Here is a 19401-nt window from a genome sequence, read left to right as displayed (position 1 = left end):
ATCTCTCTGTTTCCTCTTCTGTAAAAACATCTAATCATAGCTAACACATCTGTAGTGCTTACCTGTATCATTTTTCATTTACTACTTACAACAACCCCTAGAGGGAAAAAAAAAAAAAAAACTATAGATGAAGCGAGTGAGGCATAGAGAGGTTGAGTGACTTCCTCAAGGTCACACAGCTGGTAAACCGCAGGGCTCAGATGCTAACACAGGTTGGAGTCGAAGCTCTAAGCACCGTACGTACGGCCTCTCGAATTGAGAGTAATAAATGGGGACACACCCACTAAGGACTGTTTTGAAGATTAAATAAGGCAATGTACGAAAAGCCTGATACTTGTCAAGTGTTGGATATCGTGTGTATGTTATAGAAGGTTTTTTCCTTCTGCCCTGAGAAATCTGTAAAGCGTTTCCTAGGGGCAGAAAAAAGGTCGCAGGGATGAGAACAGAGGCAAGGGAAGGAAGGGGGCAAGGTGGAACTTGGAAAGGGAGAAAGGGTATAAATAAGGCGGGGTGGCGGGGGCTGAATATTGAGAACACAAATAGAGCGGCCTAGGCCTTGAAAGAACGCGGTGAGTGTTTCTCAACCGCAAACAGAAACGTCTTGGCCGAAAATCAGACACTAAACCGGCACGGCCACGGCCTCAACCCCGGACCAGCCTCCTCAACCCCGCCCCGGCCCCAGGCCAGCTCCGGCCCGGCCGCGGACCGGCTTCCCGTCCGGTCCGCGGGTCCGCCCTACGCCGGGCGGAGCCTGGCCCGCCCCCTGCGCCGGAGCCCGGGAGCCCCAGGTCCGAGCCACGCGATCGGCCGGCCGCCCGGGGCTCGGGCCGCGGACGCGCGATGGCGACTTGGCGGCGGGACGGCCGGCTGACGGGCAGCCAGCGGCTGCTATGCGCCGGGCTGGCGGGGGCGCTCAGCCTCAGCCTCACCGCGCCGCTGGAGCTAGCCACCGTACTGGCCCAGGTCGGCGTCGTGCGCGGCCGCGCCCGGGGGCCGTGGGCCGCGGGGCTCCGCGTGTGGCGGACCGAGGGGCCCCGCGCCCTGTGGAAGGGGAACGCGGTGGCCTGCCTGCGCCTCTTCCCCTGCAGCGCCGTCCAGCTAGCCGCCTACCGCAAGTAAGAGCCGGGCGTGGGCGGGGCCAGGGCCCGGGAGGCCGCCGCCGGGTAGCCCGCGGCCCGACGCCGCCCGGGTGCTGGGGATCGGGCGGGCGGTGCGCCCCCGCCTGCTTCCGGATCTCGTGGGAGCCCCTTGGGCCAGAAGGCGACCTCTTCGGCCCCCAAAGTGTAGTCCCCACCTTTTCTTCTTCACCTTTTCTGGGGATTTCTGCATTTTGAGGGCGACGCAGCTCTGGCCCAGAGAGGCTGACGGGGCTGGACGGGAGAGGAGGCGGAAGAGGGTGAAAGGAGATTTGGGGGGAAGGAGTGAAGAAATCTCCGGATAGATGGCTCCCAACCCCCCTCCCACTGTCCACCAACTTGGAAATTTTGCTTTGGCTGGCTTGGGAGAGAGACCTCTGAAGATACATGTATGGAAGAGGGTCTGTGTGACCAGAACCCTCAGAAGACAGTGCTTGCTAGGGACAGAGGGCCCAATCTACTGCCACCAAAAGGCCGCGGAGTTCGGCTCCCTGCCCTCTCCCCCAAGAAGCTGGCCTTTGGGGTCCTACAGAGGCTGCCCCACCCGCACTGCTCACTGGCCTCCTTTTAACACCTCCCACAAAAACAGCTGCTTTTTAGAAAAACTTCTGAATATGTAAATTAGCCTGATGAGTCTTAAAACTTCCTCAAGAACTCAGAGATGTTTGCATTTTAACTGGAAACACAGCCTAAAAGAATGAAGTGATAGGGATGGGGTTTTAGGTAGAGATGTTTCTGTAGTTGGGGGGATGGTCCCGGGGTCCCCATTCGCTGGGAACAGCAGCCACCTCTGAAGCCTGGCCTCAGCTCAGAATTAGAGAAACACAATCCACAGTCTTGGCCACTGTAGGTCTGCCTTGCAGACTGACAGTCGAAGGATTTTGCCTTTGGCTCAGGGAGGCTGGAGCTGGAATTCTCATCCGACAACTGACAAGCCCAGTGGAATCTTCCTTATCACTGATTCCTCGAGGCCAGCGCTCATTTCACTTATGCCTGGAAATAGCGTTGCCTCTCTTACTCTGGGAAAGGAGGGTAGTGAGATGGTGGGGCATCTCTGTCAAGGCTCTCTTTCCTCCCCAGGCCCCTTGCTCTCAGCAACATCTGGCCTTCAGTCTGTAAACATTTCTCCTCTGAGTTATAATGACTCAATTTCTCCCCACTTTACTGTATTGTCCACAAAGTATGGAACTCCTCCTTTGGAATGTGTACCAAGGAGAGGGAAGCAGAACTTCAAAGGCTGGTTTAAGTACTGTGGCTTTGCTGCTTACCCTCTCCAATATATACAGACATCCCTCCATATCCGGGAGGGGATTGGTTTCAGGACAACCTCCACCCCACCACTCCCCCACCCCCACTCCACATGCTCAAGTCTCTTCTATGAAATGGAGTAGTATTTGCATGTAACCTGCACAATCCTCCTGGATACTTTAAATCATCTCTAGGTTGGTTATACTACTTGATACAATGTAAATACTATGGGAAAAGTTGTAAATATAATGTAAATGCTATGTAAATTGTTGCTACTGTGCAGCAACTTCAAGGTTTGCTTTTTTGGAACTTCCTGGAATTTTTTTCTGAATATTTTCAATCTGCAGTTAGTTCTGGAACCCATGGATACAGAGGGATGACTGCATGTCATTGGATTTTTAAGATTTTGAGATATCATTGACATGAAAAATTATCTATGTTTAAGGTGTACAAGTTGATGCTTTGATATATGTATACCTTGTGAAATGATTGCCACAATCAAGCTAATTAACATCCATTACCTCTATCTAGTTACCATTTCGTGTGTGTGTGTGTGTGTGTATGTGTGTGTAAATCGTTGGATATTTACAACACCTGTCTCCTTCCCTGTACCGTCCACAGGACAGGAAGCTTATGCCCACTTTACAGATGCACTGTTGGGCTCAGATTGGCCACACCACTCATCAGTGACAGAGCTGAACTCCACCAGGCCTTCCGACTCTAATACCCATGCCCTATTACTTCATACTGCTTTCTGTCTGCATTCATTAAGTGCCCACTGTATGCATGATGCTGGGGACGATGCAAGGATGAAAGGGGCATGGTCCCTGTGTCCCCGAACTTCCAGAGCAATAAAATAAAACTATAGTATGTCCATAGCATGTGACTGCCAAGTTTAAAGTGCTATAGAAATTCACACCTCTGATGAGGGAGGAGATGTGAAGATGTCGCAGCAGAGAAAAACCATCCAAGTTTGGTCTTGGGAAAATGAGTAGGAGTTTTCTGGCAAAGATGGGGAGAAAGATACTGCAGGTAATGCCATAAGCAAAGGCACAGCAGTGGGAAGGCATGTGGCATGACTGGAGCATAAGGTGTGTCTCTGGCTGTAATGGAAAATACAGCCAGAAAAGCAGGTTGGAATGAGATCTTGGAGGGGCAGATTAGGGAGTTTGGACTTTACTTGGAATGCAAGGGTAACTGGGGTGGATTTTTGATGGGGGAGTGCTGTGATTAAAGCAATTCAACAGGAATTGTCACCTGGTAGCTGCAGAGGACATCTAAAGAGGAAGAAGGCTGGGGGCGGCGGGACCAGTTAGGAACCAGTTGCACTAGTCCCTGTGGTGGCTGAGAGCATCTGAAATGGGCTGATGACCGTGGGAATGGAGAAAAGGAGATGTGTGGGAGAGGAAGAACACATAGCTACTCAGGCTAGGTTTGCTAATGTTTTCCTGAAAGGTTAGTTTCTTTCTGAAAATTAAAAGGAAATATTTCAGTGATAGGCAGCCAAGTGGTGGATCAATCATGATGCCAGACTTCCTACATTAAGACAATACCTTGGATCCATCATTATACTGAATTTGCAGATCCATGAATTTGCAGAACAGTTAGTTGTGGGTAATGGTACAGCCTGTGATTGTGGGTTTGAATAAAAAAGCATAAACATACAGAATGTTCAGAAAATGCAGTGGTTCAGGGCTTCCCTGGTGGCTCAGTTGTAAAGAATCCACCTGCCAATACAGGTTTGACCCCTAGTCCAGGAAGGTCCCACATACCACAACTATTGAACCTGTGCTCTAGAGCCTGGGAGTTCTAGAGCCTGTGCTCTGCAATGAGAAGCTACCGAAATGAGAAGCCCATGCACCACAGCTAGAGAGTAGCCCCCACTCACTGCAACTCGGGAAAAGCCCACACAGCAACAAAGACCCAGCACAGTCAAAAATAAATAAATAAAATTTTTTTTAAAAAAGCAGTAGTTCAGTGACTTGCTCACAAACACAATTAATGGCACAGCTGGAGCTTGAAACCAGGTCTTCTGCTTAGTCCAGTGCTCAAATTAACGTTGTGATGATGACATATCTCCCTACTTGGATTTACAATGAAAAGAATGCACTCAGTAGAGTCTGGGAGGAGCTAGGTCCTTGTACTAAACAAATAAAATCTAACACAATGGGTGGCTATCAGATGTAGACCTTTACCCAACTTTATGCTACAACTGTTTGTCTAGCTGTATAAGCATTGTTTTGGGTTCCTGAAACTGAAATTGTTCATCACCAACACCATTTCCTTATTGTGTAACCAATTCACTAGCTTGTGTTTGGCTGCCAACTTGTGTTAGGTTGAAGTGTTGGCAGTTCTAACTACATACATCAAGGGTGTGTGTAATCTCCGTGTGCCTGAAATGAAGGGGTTACTGCCGTTCATCAGCTTATCTAGTCTTGCTGGAAAAGCTTCTGTGCAGTGTGTGGGAATGCAAGGAAGAGCAGAAAGGGGAACACTGCTGCCCCAGCCAATCAGACAAGCACTTAAGATGTGGGGATTCAGATGATGTCATTGATGGCCTATCAGGGTTGCCCTGCTTTGACTCTGATTGTAAGAGGAACGATCTGTGTCTTCGCCTCTGTATAGTAAGAGTCTGAGAAAAAGGGCTTTCCTTGGTTCTTCTTTTCGATTTTGTATATTTGTCAAATATGTCAAAACCCTCTTTATAAAGCAAACTGATAGAAGACAGGGTTCTTCCTAGTTCATCAAGTCATTCAGAGACCCTAATTTCTCTTGGGCCGCCCCTATCAGACATCTCTCTGGTAGGTCCGTTGAACTCTCATGATCTTATGCTGAAAGCTCACACAGTGTATATATTCAGTGACTGGGGAATGAATGCATGCACGAGTGCCCTGGGATGGTGAATAAGCGGGAGGCAGTCCATTCTGAAGGAGATCAGCCCTGGGATTTCTTTGGAAGGAGTGATGCTAAAGCTGAAACTCCAGTATTTTGGCCACCTCATGCGAAGAGTTGACTCATTGGAAAAGACTGATGCTGGGAGGGATTGGGGGCAGGAGGAGAAGGGGACGACAGAGGATGAGATGGCTGGATGGCATCACTGACTTGGTGGACGTGAGTCTGAGTGAACTCTGGGAGTTGGTGATGGACAGGGAGGCCTGGCGTGCTGCAATTCATGGGGTCGCAAAGAGTCAGACACGGCTGAGCGACTGAACTGAACTGAACTGAATGAGAATGAATGGTGTTTCTTCAAACTCCTCCTTCTTCTAGATTATTCCAGCATGCTGCAGACCACCCCTCTAGCCAAGCATTTCCACTTCCTCTGTCTCCCCTCCCTCTGCTAAGGTTCCCCTCCCACTCAACTGGACTGGCTCGGGGAGAGAGGAGGGAGGAAGGACTCAGGAAGGGTGCAGGCAGTGAAACCAAGGCAGACGGCCCACCAGGGAGAACCAGCTTGGTTTATCCGTATCTTTAAAAGGTCGCGCTGGTTCACTCAAATGACTATTAAGTGAGGCTGACAAAATGAAGCCCAGACTTTCCTACAGCTTGAAGGAGATGTTTTTAATAGATAAGTGTTTACTTGGGAGCAAAGGAGCCAATCTAGAACTCTCTCAGTGGTTTCACCTGAACACTTATTCGTCAGTCAGGGGGCCCTAGCCTGCTGCCAAACTGAAAAAGCAGGAAATACACATCTTCGCTAGAGCTTTGGAAGCCAAAGTATTCAGGATGCTCTCATTTTAAAAAAGATAAAATACTATTAGCTAGCTCTGTTCACCTTCCTTTTATTCAGATCCTTGTTATACCTCTCCCGCTCCTCCTACCCACTCTCTGACAGAAAATCTTATTTTTCCTGGTTTCCAAGCCCTCTTTTATTTTCTCCACATTTCGCAAGCATGAATAAAATTCCTTTGCTTCCTGGCCCGGGAACGTGCACCATGTAAAAGTCCTCTTAGAACAATTTCTGCCAACGTAGGCTCTCATGACTGGGGATGTACTGCTTCCAGAAAGAGGGATTGTAACAGAGTGGCTTTCTAGTTTGCCAATAGAAAAGTCCACCCAAAACCATTTGGGACTAAATTGTGAAACTGCAGTGAAACACAAAGAATGGTCTAGCAAACACTCATATACCCACAGTGCAGGATTGACAGCATACAAGAGAATTAGCTTAAAAGATACAAGAAATAAAAAAGATAGTTGAAGTATCTTTTTTTTTTTTTAGTTGAAGTATCTTTTAAGCTAATTGTGACCCCATGGACTGTAGCCCACCAGGCTCTTCTGTCCATGGGATTCTCCAGGCAAGAATACTGGAGTGGGTTGCCATTTCCTTCTCCAGGGTATCTTCCCGACCCAAGGATTGAACCTGGGTCTCCTGCATTATGGGCAGACTCTTTACCAATTGAGCCACCAGGGAAGACTTAGTACAAGAAATAAAATATTACAGATAATGGTAAAGTCCCCTTCATTCTCTTTTCCAGTCCCATCTGCTCTCCACCTTCTTGGGGGTCTATTTTATACTTTTTTTACATGTCTATATCCATAATTACTTTAAGATACGGTTTTGTAAATGTATTTCTTGATTTAAATGTATTCAGCCCTCTGTATCTTTAGATTCTGTATCCACTGATTCAACCAACCACAGGTTGGAAATACTGTATTCAGTATTGTGTAATACAATTCCAGAAAGTTCCAAAAAGCAAAACTTGAATTTGCCATGCCCCAGGAACTTTTTATATAGCATTTACACTGTATTCAGTATTATAAGTACTCTAGAGATGATTTAAAGTATGCATATGTACCTGATAAGTTGCTTCAGTTGTGTCCAACTCTTTGTGACCCCATGGACTGTAGCCCGCCAGGCTCCTCTGTCCATGGGATTCTCCAGTCAAGGATACTGGAGTGGGTTGCCATTCCCTTCTCCAGGGTATCTTCCTGACCCAGGGATCAAACCCGGGTCTCCTGTATTGCAGGCAGTCTTTATTGTTTGAGCCAGTAGGGAAGCCCCTGACTTAAAGTATACTAGAGGTCAAATAATACACCATTTTCTATGAGGGACTTGAGCATCCACAGATGTTGGTATCTGTTGGGGTTTCTGAAACCTGTGGATACAGAGAAATGACCATAGTTACCATACACTATAGGTCATTCTGCAACTTGCTTTTTTCACTTAACTTTATGCTTTTATGATTTATCCATGTAAATACACAGTTCTAAGTGCATTCATTTATGGTATCATTATATGACTTCCACAATTTATCCATTCCTCTACCAATGGATTTTTAGACTATTCAATTTCACTTACAAACAATGTATTAATAATAAGTGTCCCCAGCCAGGGGTTGAACCTGCACCCCCCTGCACTGGAAGCTCAGAATCTTAACCACTGGACCACCAGGGAAATCCCTTGAGTTTTTAAAATATATTGGTTTAATAATTGTAAGAGAAGATGCACGACCCCACCAACTGTCAGAGAAATAACAAATAAAAACAGTAACAAGATGCCATTTCTCACCCAGCTGACAGGAAGACAGTTCCACACACTCCCCATCTGACTGCAGGAAGGAGTCTCCAAGTACATCTTGTGTCTTTATACAAGAGTTTCTCTAGGATATGCACTGAGAAATGGAATTGCTGGGATGAAAGTAGGCTTTCTTCCAATTTTACTAGATACTACAAAGTGACCCGCCAATGTACACCTCCCCCAGCAGTGGATGAGCATTCCTGTTTCCATACTTTCTCACCATCACTTGGTGTTATCAGACTTTTTCATCTTTGCCAGTCTGCTGGGTAAGAAATGGTATCTTGTTACTGTTTTTATTTGTTATTTCTCTGACAGTTGGTGGGGTCGTGCATCTTCTCTTACAATTATTAAACCAATATATTTTAAAACTCAAGGGACTTCCCTGGTGGTCCAGTGGTTAAGATTCTGAGCTTCCAGTGCAGGGGGCTCAGGTCAACCCTGGGTTGAAGAACTAATTTCCCACATGCTGCCTGAGGCAGCCAAAAACAAAAAACCTCAATTACTGGGAATGCTTAAAGTCATTGTTTCAAGCAATTTCATTGAAGTTGCAACCGAATCAAAGGAGCACATTCCAATTCAGTATTTATCGAGTACTTCTGTTCATTTACACCCCACAGGCAAGCCAGGGTTGACAGTTATGCAAATAAAAGGGGAAAATGCTTAAGATGAAGTGGATGGACTTAGGGTAGATGTAAATAAGGTTAGATATGTCTTCCTTAGAGCTAAGTAGAATTACATAAATATAGTAGAATTGAATGTGTTTACTCATTTATCTTAATACATTAGTATAGTAATTTTTGCTTCATAAAGCATTTCCAAACGTGGGGAAATGTTGCAATCAGTAGCACTGAACACTCCAAAACAATCCATAGCTGATTCCCTTGGGCCTTTCTCCCTGTTTTCTCCCAGGTTTGTCGTGCTGTTCATGGATGACCTGGGCCATATTTCCCAGTGGAGCTCCATCATGGCTGGGAGTCTCGCAGGGATGGTTTCCACCATTGTGACATATCCTACAGACCTCATCAAAACTCGGTTAATTGTGCAGAACATGCTGGAACCATCCTACAGGGGGATCCTCCATGCATTTTCTACTATTTATCAACAGGAAGGGTTCCTGGCCCTTTATCGAGGGGTTTCCCTTACTGTTTTAGGTAAGATGGAACTTGTCACCTTGTCCAAGAAAAGGCTGTGTTCTTGGATCTATACAAATGATTTTTATATCTTTGTTGGTAACCAGTGAAATCCACTTTACTGAGTTCAAGGGATATATATGAATGTATTGTATATCTTTGTAACCCATTAAATTCATTTAACTGAGTTCAAGGTCCGTTCAGTTCAGTTTACTCACTCAGTTGTGTCTGACTCTTTGCAACCCCATGGACTGCAGGACGCCAGGCCTCCCTGTCCATCACCAACTCCCTGAGTCTATTCAAACTCATGTCCATTGAGCCAGTGATGCCATCCAACCATCTCATCCTCTGTCGTCCCCTTCTCCTCCCACCTTCAATCTTTCCCAGCATCAGGGTCTTTTCCAATGAGTCAGTTCTTCGCATCAGATGGTCAAAGTATTGGAGTTTCAGCTTCAACATCAGTCCTTCCAATGAATATTCAGGATTGATTTCCTTTAGGATGGACTGGTTGGATCTCCTTGCAGTCCAAGGGACTCTCAAGAGTGTTCTCCAACACCACAGTTCAAAAGCATCAATTCTTCAGTGCTCAGCTTTCTTTATGGTCCAACTCTCACATCCATCCATGATTACTGGAAAAAAAACATAGCTTTGACTAGATGGACCTTTGTCACCAAAGTAATGTCTCTGCTGTTTAATATGCTGTCTAAGTTGGTCATAATTTTCTTCCAAGGAGCAAGCGTCTTTTAATTTCATGGCTGCAGTCACCATCTGCAGTGATTTTGGAGTCCAAAAAAATAAAGTCTGTCACTGTTTCCACTGTTTCCCCATCTATTTGCCACGAAGTGATGGGACCAGATGCCATGATCTTAGTTTTCTGGATGTTGAGCTTTAAGCCAACTTTTTTACTCTCCTCTTTAACTTTCATCAAGAGGCTCTTTAGTTCTTCTTCGCTTTCTGTCTTAAGGATGGTATCATCTGCATATCTGAGGTTATTGATATTTCTCCTGGAAATCTTGATTCCAGCTTGTGCTTCATCCAGCCTAGCATTTCTCATGATGTACTCTGCATATAAGTTAAATAAGCAGGGTGACAATATACAGCCTTGACGTACTCCTTTTCCTATTTGGAACCAGTCTGTTGTTCCATGTCCAGTTCTAACAGTTGCTTCCTGACCTGCATACAGATTTCTCAAGAGGCAGGTCAGGTAGTCTGGTATTCCCTTCTCTTTCAGATTTTTCCACAATTTGTTGTGATCCACACAGTCAAAGGCTTTGGCATAGTCAATAAAGCAGAAATAGATGTTTTTCTGGGACTCACTTGCTTTTTCCGTAATCCAACGGATGTTGGCAATTTGATCTCTGGTTCCTCTACCTTTTCTAAAACGAGCTTGAACATCTGGAAGTTCAGGGTTCACGTACTGTTGAAGCCCGGCTTGGAGAATTTTGAGCATTACTTTACTAGTGTGTGAGATGAGTGCAATTGTGTGGTAGTTTGAGCATTCTTTGGCATTGTCTTTCTTAGGGATTGGAATAAAAACTGACCTTTTCCAGTCCTGTGGCCACTGCTGCATTTCCCAAATTTGCTGGCATATTGAGTATAGCACTTTCAGAGCATTATCTTTCAGGATTTGAAATAGCTCAACTGGAATTCCATCACCTCCACTAGCTTTGTTTGTAGTGATGATTCCTAAGGCCCACTTGACCTCACATTCCAGGATGTCTGGCTCTAGGTGAGTGATCACACCATTGTGATTATCTGGGTCATAAAGATCTTTTTTGTATAGTTCTTCTGTGTATTCTTGCCACCTCTTCTTAATATCTTCTGCTTCAAAAATGACAGAATGATCTCTGAGTTCAAGGTCATATGGATTCAATATAGAGTTGATTAGCTTTGTTCTATTCCATAGCCATACACCCCACTCCTAACTTTGGCCTGGGAGGGAGAAGGACAGCCTGCAGGTGGCTCAGCACAAGTGGACAGGCAAACAGTCCCACACACTCCCCATATGACCGCAGGAAGGAGTCTCCGAGAATGTCCATACATGTATGAGCACAACCAGGGTAGCAACTGTAGCTTCTGTGATCTTCAGAACCTTTGCCAGGACTACACCTGCACAAGTCACCAGGACCCCCAATTGCCAATGGAGTAGACTTTTGCCTTTTATCTGACCTTTTTTGCAGTATTTGATGAGATCCATCACCCTTTATTCTAGAAACCTGTCTTCCAGGATGCCACTGTATCTAGATTTCTTTTCCCACCTCTCTTCAGCTCTTTCTTGTGTGGCTCATCTGATGCTGCCAGCCCTCTACCTGTCGCTATTCCCCAGGTTCCTTTCTGAGTTTTCTTCTCACTCTTCATTCCCTCCCTGGGTGGCCTCATCTAAGTTAGTGGCTTAAACAAACATTGTAATACTCTAATGACTCCCAATTTCATCTCTATAATAACAATGACTAACATCTATTGCTCGTTATTATGTGCCAGGCACTGTCCTAAACGTTTTGCATACGGCTCCTCATTTAAGCCACATTTTACAGGTGAAATAGATGCTTAGGGAAGCTAAGCAACTTGCCCAAGACCACATAGATAGAAAACAGAAGATCTAGCAATACAACCGCAGAGCCGTCTCTCTTAGCCACTGACTACCACCAACTCTCAGTGGTAGTATGAATGCCTGCAATTGGACAACCCCACCTGATATTCCCTTGATACATCAAGGGATGTATCAATATTTAGTCAGGACTAAACCTGATGTCCTCATTAGTTGCATGTCTGCTCCCTTCCTGTGTCCCTGTGAACAAGACTGCCTTTCTTTCACCCAGTGGCCTAAGCCAGAAGAAACCTATTATCTCCTCAACTTTGACTCCTCCTCTCACTGAATGCCCACTTCAGCCGCAAGTGCTGTCAATTTCACCTTTTAAAGCTCTCAAGTCTGCCCCTTCTCCATCCGCATCTTCTCTGCCCCAGGTCACACTCTGATCATCTTTCTGCAGACACGAGAGGCTCCTACCTGGTCCCGGTCCTGGGTCTCTCCTGCCCCAGTCCAGCCTGTACCTTGCTCCCAGGGGTGTGGTGAGCTTTCTAAGTGCAAGTTAATCATTTCATCAACCTCTTCCCACTGCCCTCCTTAAAAGCCTTCACTGACTCCTGTGAGCTACAGGGAAAAACCCAAATTCCTTCTGGCATACTAGCGCCTTCAGACCTGGCCCTGCCGGCCAATCCTTACCTCATCTCCTACCATGCTCTACCTGCACTCCTGTGTTGGCCATCCAGAAATACTGGCATTTCTTGGAAATACCACTCTCTGTATATGTTGTTCCCTCTGCTTGCTCTGTCAGTGTCTGATGAACTCCTGCTCATTCCTGAAGACCCAGTTAAAAAGTTCTCTCTTCTGTGAAGTCCTTCTTGATTCCCTCAGGCAAAATGGATCCCTCTGATCCTTGTGTACCTAGCCCCGCTACTATGACTCGTTATCTGTCTGTCTCTCCCACTAGATGGTGAGTATCTCCAGGAATTAGCCTGCTCACTCCTCTTTGTATTCCTGGCACCTGGCAAAGGGCCCATCACATAGCATTAGCTCCACAAATGTTTTCTGAATGAAAATATAGCATTGGTATGTCATTTTTGTTTTTATTAAATAAATACTACATTTTTCTAAAGATGAGCAACACAACTAGTGTTAGCCCTTCTTTTAAATCTCATCTTAAGGGAGATATTTAGTCCCTGTGTAAACTTCAGATTGGTCCAAAATTTTCTGGAAGCTTCAAAGTGCCAACCACCGCAGTACTTGCTTACCACCTTTTCCTAGAAAGGTGAGGCTGCTGGGTGGGAGGGGAGTTTGGTGGAGAATGGACACATGTATATGTATGGTTGAGTCCCTTCATGGATCACCTGAAATTACCACATCGTTAATTAGCTATACCCCAATACAAAATAAAAAGTTAAAAAGAAAAGATAACTAATAAGGACCTACTGGATAGCACAGGGAACGCTACTCAGTACTCTGTAATGTCCTATATGGAAAAAGAGAGAGTGAATATATGTATATGTATAACTGATTTACTTTGCTGTACGGCAGAAGCTAACACAACATTGTAAATCAACTCTACTCCAATATAAAAATTTTTTTAAAAAAGAGAGGTGAGGCTGCCACACAGTGCAGGGTGCCCACTGGGCCCTGATATGGCCGCGTCATTCGCAGAAGCAAGGTCAAGTAACCTCCCTCCCTCACCACTATGATCTCACTCTTCAGTTTTCACAGAATGTTACCTTCTCAGCTGAAGATCAGTATCCACTAAACTCCAAAGCTTGATTAAGTACCTCCCACTAACTTTTTATTTAAGAGTGATTTTTTTCCCCAACACTCTTTTTTTATTTCAAACACCCCAAAATGTTAAGAGAATTGGAAATACCCTGGATAAACAAGGTCCTACTGTATAGCACAGGAAACTATATTCAATACCCTGTAATAAACAATAATTGAAATAAATATGAAAAAGACTACATAACTGAATCACTTTGCTGTACATCATTTTACTGTGCTGAAGCTAACACAACATTATAAATCAACTATACATAAAATAAATTATTTTTAAAAAGAATTGGAAATACCCATATACCCAGCATATATCGGGTCCTTCAATGAATGTTTTGGTTTATCATTTATCTATCCATCCCTCTAGCCATTCATCAGTCATGTATTTTTTGATGATTTTCATGTAAATTGCAAACATCAATACACTTCACCCCTCAACCTTTCAGCGTGCATATTACTAACTAGAGTTCAATGTTTGTTTATGATTCTTTTAAAAGTGAAATGGACATAGAATACACAAACCTGCAGGGAATCATTCGATGCGTTGTGATCAATGACACAAACCCAATCAAAATATACCACGTTACCATTACCCAAGAAAGTGCGTGCTGCTTCTGTTGGAGTGACTTTTCACAAGCCCAGAGCTGGTCCTGTTGCTTTCCCCAGGGTTTCCTACTGGCATTTATGTTCTCAAACCAGTGTCTCCTGAGCCATCACAGCCTCCCTGGCCTTGTTTTTCAGGTGCTCTCCCTTTCTCTGCTGGCTCCCTTCTAGTTTACATGAACCTGGAGAAAATCTGGAATGGACCCCGGGATCGGTTCTCTCTCTTCCAGAACTTCGCCAATGTCTGCCTGGCTGCTGCAGTGACCCAGACCCTCTCCTTCCCCTTTGACACGGTGAAGAGGAAGATGCAGGTGAGGAGATGTGTTTGGGGGGAACTTGCCTTGTTTGTGGGTGAGTAACAACAGCAGAGAACACAGAGCCTGAGCGAGACCAGGATCCAAAATCCTCATGACTGCTCATACAAACCCTCTGCAAAGCCCCACCCCGTGGCATTTCCGCTGTAACTTCAGGGCAATGGGCATGAGCCCATGCTGCCTCCCCATTCCCACCCTCTGCTCTCTTAGGTCTACAGAGAAGTAGACCTACAGGTGAGGCCCACTTTTCTTCTCTCACTTCATAGCTGCACTGCCTGTTACATCAAGGTGGCTTCCACAGTGAGGACAGGTCACTCTGGCCTTAACAGCCTGTCCTTCAGTGAAACAGCCTGGAAAGAAGCAAACTAAGCCAGGAACTGTCACTAACAAGGGGCCAGTAGTCCCTGATTCCCCTGTTGAGGAAGTAACTGCATTTGAAATGAGTCAGTGTCTTAGTGGGCTTGGCCCTGTATTTTCCTAATTGTGACCTAGGAAAACTCAGTTTCTCTACAGACCACAAAGGCAAAAGCCTGATACCCAAGGTCTCATAGTGAGGAACTGAGCCTAGAATCAGCCAATTCTGATTGAAGAAAAATCAGAATGGTCCAAGTAAGGATGAGGATTACAGGCAGGTTCACACAGTTGGGGGGTGAACTCAAAACCAAATGGGGCTTCGCATCTGCCCTGAACCATGCTCCTTCTCTGCTAGCCTCCCCTCAGATTCCACATCAGAAGGCTTACCTGCCTTCCTGGACTTTTCTGGGCAAATCTGGCTTTATACAGTTGATGTATCCTGAAGAGCTGCTCGGATATTCATTTGGGGCCAGTTGAATCCAGTTTTAAATGATCAGCCCTGGCTGAGTTTGTTTTTCCTCATGTCTGTAACTTCTCCCTCTATTGTCTCAGTGGCCCCCGGCTTCCCCATGTGCCTTTTTTGGCTGAGCCAGGCCTCACTTTCCTCAGCACCAAAAAGCCTGCAAGTATTTATCTCAACCTATAAAGAAAAGCTGCCTTCAGGACAACACACATCACAGTTACACCCAATTCTGCGGCTCCAGTCCATCAAACTTTTCATCTCTCTGGATTGTGTTCCTTTCCTGTCCTTTGTCCAAACAAATTTTTGAAATTGTCACATTGTAATTGTCATGTCGATGCAAGCTGAGAGCCTGCCTAGTGTATGCTTATTGATAAAAACTGTTATCCCTCATTTTAAGAATAATACATACACTTCAAAATGGTTAAAATGGTCAAGTTTTCTGTTATGTGTGTTTTACCACAATAAAAAAAAAAGGAATGCACATAGATTATAGAAAACTTGGGAAATACAGAAAAGCATGACAAAGAAAAGAATTACCTATAAGCCCAATAGCTATGTGTTATAGTAATTAAGTTTTACTTCTATGTGTTCATATGTATATGCAGATGTGTATGCATAAATATATATGTATATGGAAAGTTATTTTTTCATAAAATTGCATTCCTACTGTATGTAAAAATTATATAATAAATGAAAAATTATCTGCTTTTATCAGTTATTATTTAATGGATATTGCCTCAGGCCATCAAGTATTAAGAACATCTTTTCTAATTATCACATAATATTCTACCATTTGGATATGCCATAATTATTTTCCATTTTAATATTTTTTTAACTAGAGGATAATTGCTTTACAATGTTGTATTGGTTTCTGCTGTACAACATCATGAATAAATCATAAGTATATATATTTTATATATATATGTATATCCCCTCCGTCAAGCCTCCCCGTCCTGCACCTTTTAAGTCATCACAGAGCACCAGGCTGGGCTCCCTGTGTTATATACACAGCAGCTTCCCACTAGCCAGCTGTCTTCCACATGATGGTGTATATGTGTCAGTGCCACTTTCTCAGTTCGTCCCGCCCTCTCCTTCCCCTGCTGCGTCCACAAGTCTGCTCTCTACATCTGTGTCTTCATTCCTTCCCTGCAGTTGGGTTCATCAGTACCATTTTTCTAGAGTCCATATATATGCTTTAATATACAATATTTGTTTTTCCCTTTTTGACTTACTTCACTCTGTAGGACAAGCTCTAGGTTCATCCATCTCACTACCACTGACTCAAATTCATTCCTTTTTATGACTAAGTAATATTCCATTGTGTGTGTGTGTGTGTGTGTATGTGTGTGTGTGTGTAGTACAACTTCTTTTGGGTGTGCCATAATTTTTTAAAAAACAGATTTATTCTCTCAAAGTTTTGGAGCCTAGAAGTTTACTACCAAGATGTTGGCAGGGCCATGCCCCTTTCGAAGGCTCTAGGAGAGGAATCTTCCTTTCTCTCAGCTTCCGGTAGCCCTAAGTGTTCCTTGGTTTGTGGCAGTATAATTTCAATCTCTGCTTCCATCGTACCATAAATAACAATTTCTCCATGTTTAAATGTTTAGGCTGTTTCTAATTCTTCAGTACAATAATACTGCAGTGAAAGTCCTTGTATTTTTTTCACATCTATAATGACACTGTTTAGCTGTATTCCTAGAAATACAGGCCACAGAATAAAAATAAGTCTAAGGTCTTAATGAAAGGCTGTTAGTTGACACGTGCAACAGCAGTGAGTAAGGTGGTTTCACTTTCTGAATCCTTTTGAACCTAATAGCTGAAAAATGTTGTCATGTTGCTTTAATTTGAATTTCACTGATTACAAGCAAATTGCATGTTTTTCATATGTCAATTTGTTGTTAGTACTTCTTTGTAAATTTTCCGTCTGTACCCATTGCCTATTTTTCTAGACTATTTAGCTTTTTTTTTTTCACTAATCGGTAAGAAGTCTTTATATGTTAAAGGTATTAACCCTTTGTCATTTACTGCATCCATTTGACATTTGGCTTCTAATGCCATTTATGCTGTTATTGTACATATTTTACAATTTTTATGCAATTATATATACATGTTACTATTCTGGGGTTTTTAACTTTGCTCTTCTGTGTAAAAGACCTACCCCATCCCACAATCCTATGACTATTCACTGATATATTTCTTTAAATATTTTATTGTAATTGTTACACTTATCACTTTAATGTATTTAGAATTTACCTGTGGTGTGATATGAGGTAATCACCTAACTTTAAAAACAAAAATAGTTTACCAATTGTTTAAGCACCATTTTTGAAATAATCTCTTTTCCCCACTACTTTGTTCTATAACTTTTAGCCCATCCTAGATGTATATATGTTATAGGGTCTGTCTCAGGGCTGTGTATCCTGAACTGTAGATTTGTCAGCCTGTCCTCGTGCCAGTGCCACACTATTTCAATTCCTAAAGCTTTATAAGAGCCTTTAATGTCTGGCAAGGCATCTACCCCCTCAACACTCTTCAATCTTCCCTTGATTATTCTCAGTCATTTGTTGTTTCTGATGAACTTTAGAACTACCTTGGGATTATGACTGGACTGATGTTAAACTTATATACTTGGAATAATTTACGTAAAATATTCTGTCTTTATTGAGGAATACAGTATATCTCCCCTTTAGTTTCAGTCTTCTTTTTTTACACTGAACCGTATGACACTGCCAACAGCCTTTTTTTGACATTCCCAAAGGGCAACTTCATATGGTCAATTCTTAGAAAAGTTGATTTCTTCATATGATAATTATTCAGTTCAGTTCAGTCTCTCAGTTGTGTCTGACTCTTTGCAACCCCATGAACAGCAGCACACCAGGCTTCCCTGTCCATCACCAACTCCTGGAGCTTGCTCAAACTCATGTCCTTGAGTCAGTGATGCCATCCAACATCTCATCCTCTGCTCCCTTCTCCTCCTGCCTTCAATCTTTCCCAGCATCGGGGTCTTTTCCAATGAGTCTGTTCTTCACATCAGGTGGCCAAAGTATGGTCTTTCTAAAATAGATAGCTTCTTTAAAAAATCCAGAGTGAAGTTGAGTGGGAAAGAAGTGTGATATACTACAAACTTTTTATTCATTTTTTAATATCCTGGCCCTCAGAATTTCTTTTCCTGTCAGGAGTGAAAATGGGCTCTCGCTGGTTGGTCATCAAAAGATGGATGAGACTAAGGCTACTTATATCACCGGCTTCCATGCTTTGAGGACCACTTTTTCAAATAGTAAAGCCAGAGGCATCTACCCAGCACTTTCTGGAACCTCTTACAATTTAGTGTTCCTTATGCAGAGTTCAAGGTTTCATGACCTCACTTCCTCCCTAGAGTAAGCCTTCCCAAAACCAGGACCTAGAGGTTAGAATGTGTGTGCTCAGTCACTCAGTCGTGTCTGATTCTCTGTCCATGGAATTATCCAGGCAAGAATACTAGAGTGGGGTGCCATTCCCTTCTCCAGGAGATCTTCCTGACCCAAGGATTGAACCTACATCTCTCATGTCTCCTGCATTGGCATGCAGGTTCTCTACCACTAGTACCACCTGGGAAGCCCAGGGTTTGGGGTAGTCAGTGAAAAGGGGTTAGATTCTAGGACCAACTCCAGTGCGTGGGGTTTTTTCCCGCATACCAAGCAAGCCTCCAATGGCACATGGGAGTCCTACAGTTCCACTCAATTCAGACACTCTCAGAGACAGCATCAGATTCCTTGGGTTAAGGGCTCAGTCCCACAAGACTGCCCCCCACTTCAGATGCCGATCTCCAGTCTAGGTTGTCACCCGAGCTTCTGAAGTATAAATTAGAGGTTCACACAGCCTTGAATCCGATTAACTTGCTGGAGTGGCTCACAGAACTCAGGAAACTAGTTTATTCACTGGATTACTGGCAACCAGACTCCATCCATTTCGACACTTTCCAAAAGTCACTGTATTAACATAAACTCAGGTGTGACTGAAAAGGGTTTGTTATGAATACCAAGGTACCTTTATTGCTCTCATCACTTAGGAAATGTCAAGTTAATATTATAGGCGCTCTGTGCCAGAAATGGGGACAGAGATCAAGTATATATTTATTATAAGTCACAGTATCGCAAAGGGTTTCAGATGAAATTCAGTGGCATCTAAATATGGGAAGAGAGGTTTCAATCTTCTCTGTAAACTTTTAGCATTCCTTTCTTCACGCAAGAGCTAGAATAGTGACCTCTTATGGGGAAATCCAGCTACCACCACCATTCTACTCTAGAATATATATTTACCACAACAATTTACTGTATAGTGGAAGTGGGT

The 19401-nt window shown here is 43.9% G+C and overlaps 1 protein-coding gene across 1 annotated transcript in view; it reads left to right on the top strand.

The window, feature by feature from the left end:
• The first annotated feature begins 746 nt into the window (after nt 1-746).
• Nucleotides 747-19401, top strand: part of SLC25A43 (solute carrier family 25 member 43) — a 41093-nt gene continuing 22438 nt past the window's right edge. The window contains exons 1-3 of the mRNA XM_070365800.1: nt 747-1115; nt 8809-9050; nt 14083-14255. Of these exons, the coding sequence (XP_070221901.1) occupies nt 841-1115; nt 8809-9050; nt 14083-14255 (690 nt within the window). The 5' untranslated portion in view covers nt 747-840. The remainder of the gene's footprint in view (nt 1116-8808; nt 9051-14082; nt 14256-19401) is intronic.

The sequence above is a fragment of the Bos mutus genome, chromosome X (assembly GCF_027580195.1).
Source record: "Bos mutus isolate GX-2022 chromosome X, NWIPB_WYAK_1.1, whole genome shotgun sequence".
Lineage (NCBI taxonomy): Eukaryota > Metazoa > Chordata > Mammalia > Artiodactyla > Bovidae > Bos > Bos mutus.
The sequence above is the reverse complement of the archived record's forward strand: the minus strand, read 5'-3'. Positions and strand labels throughout refer to the sequence as shown.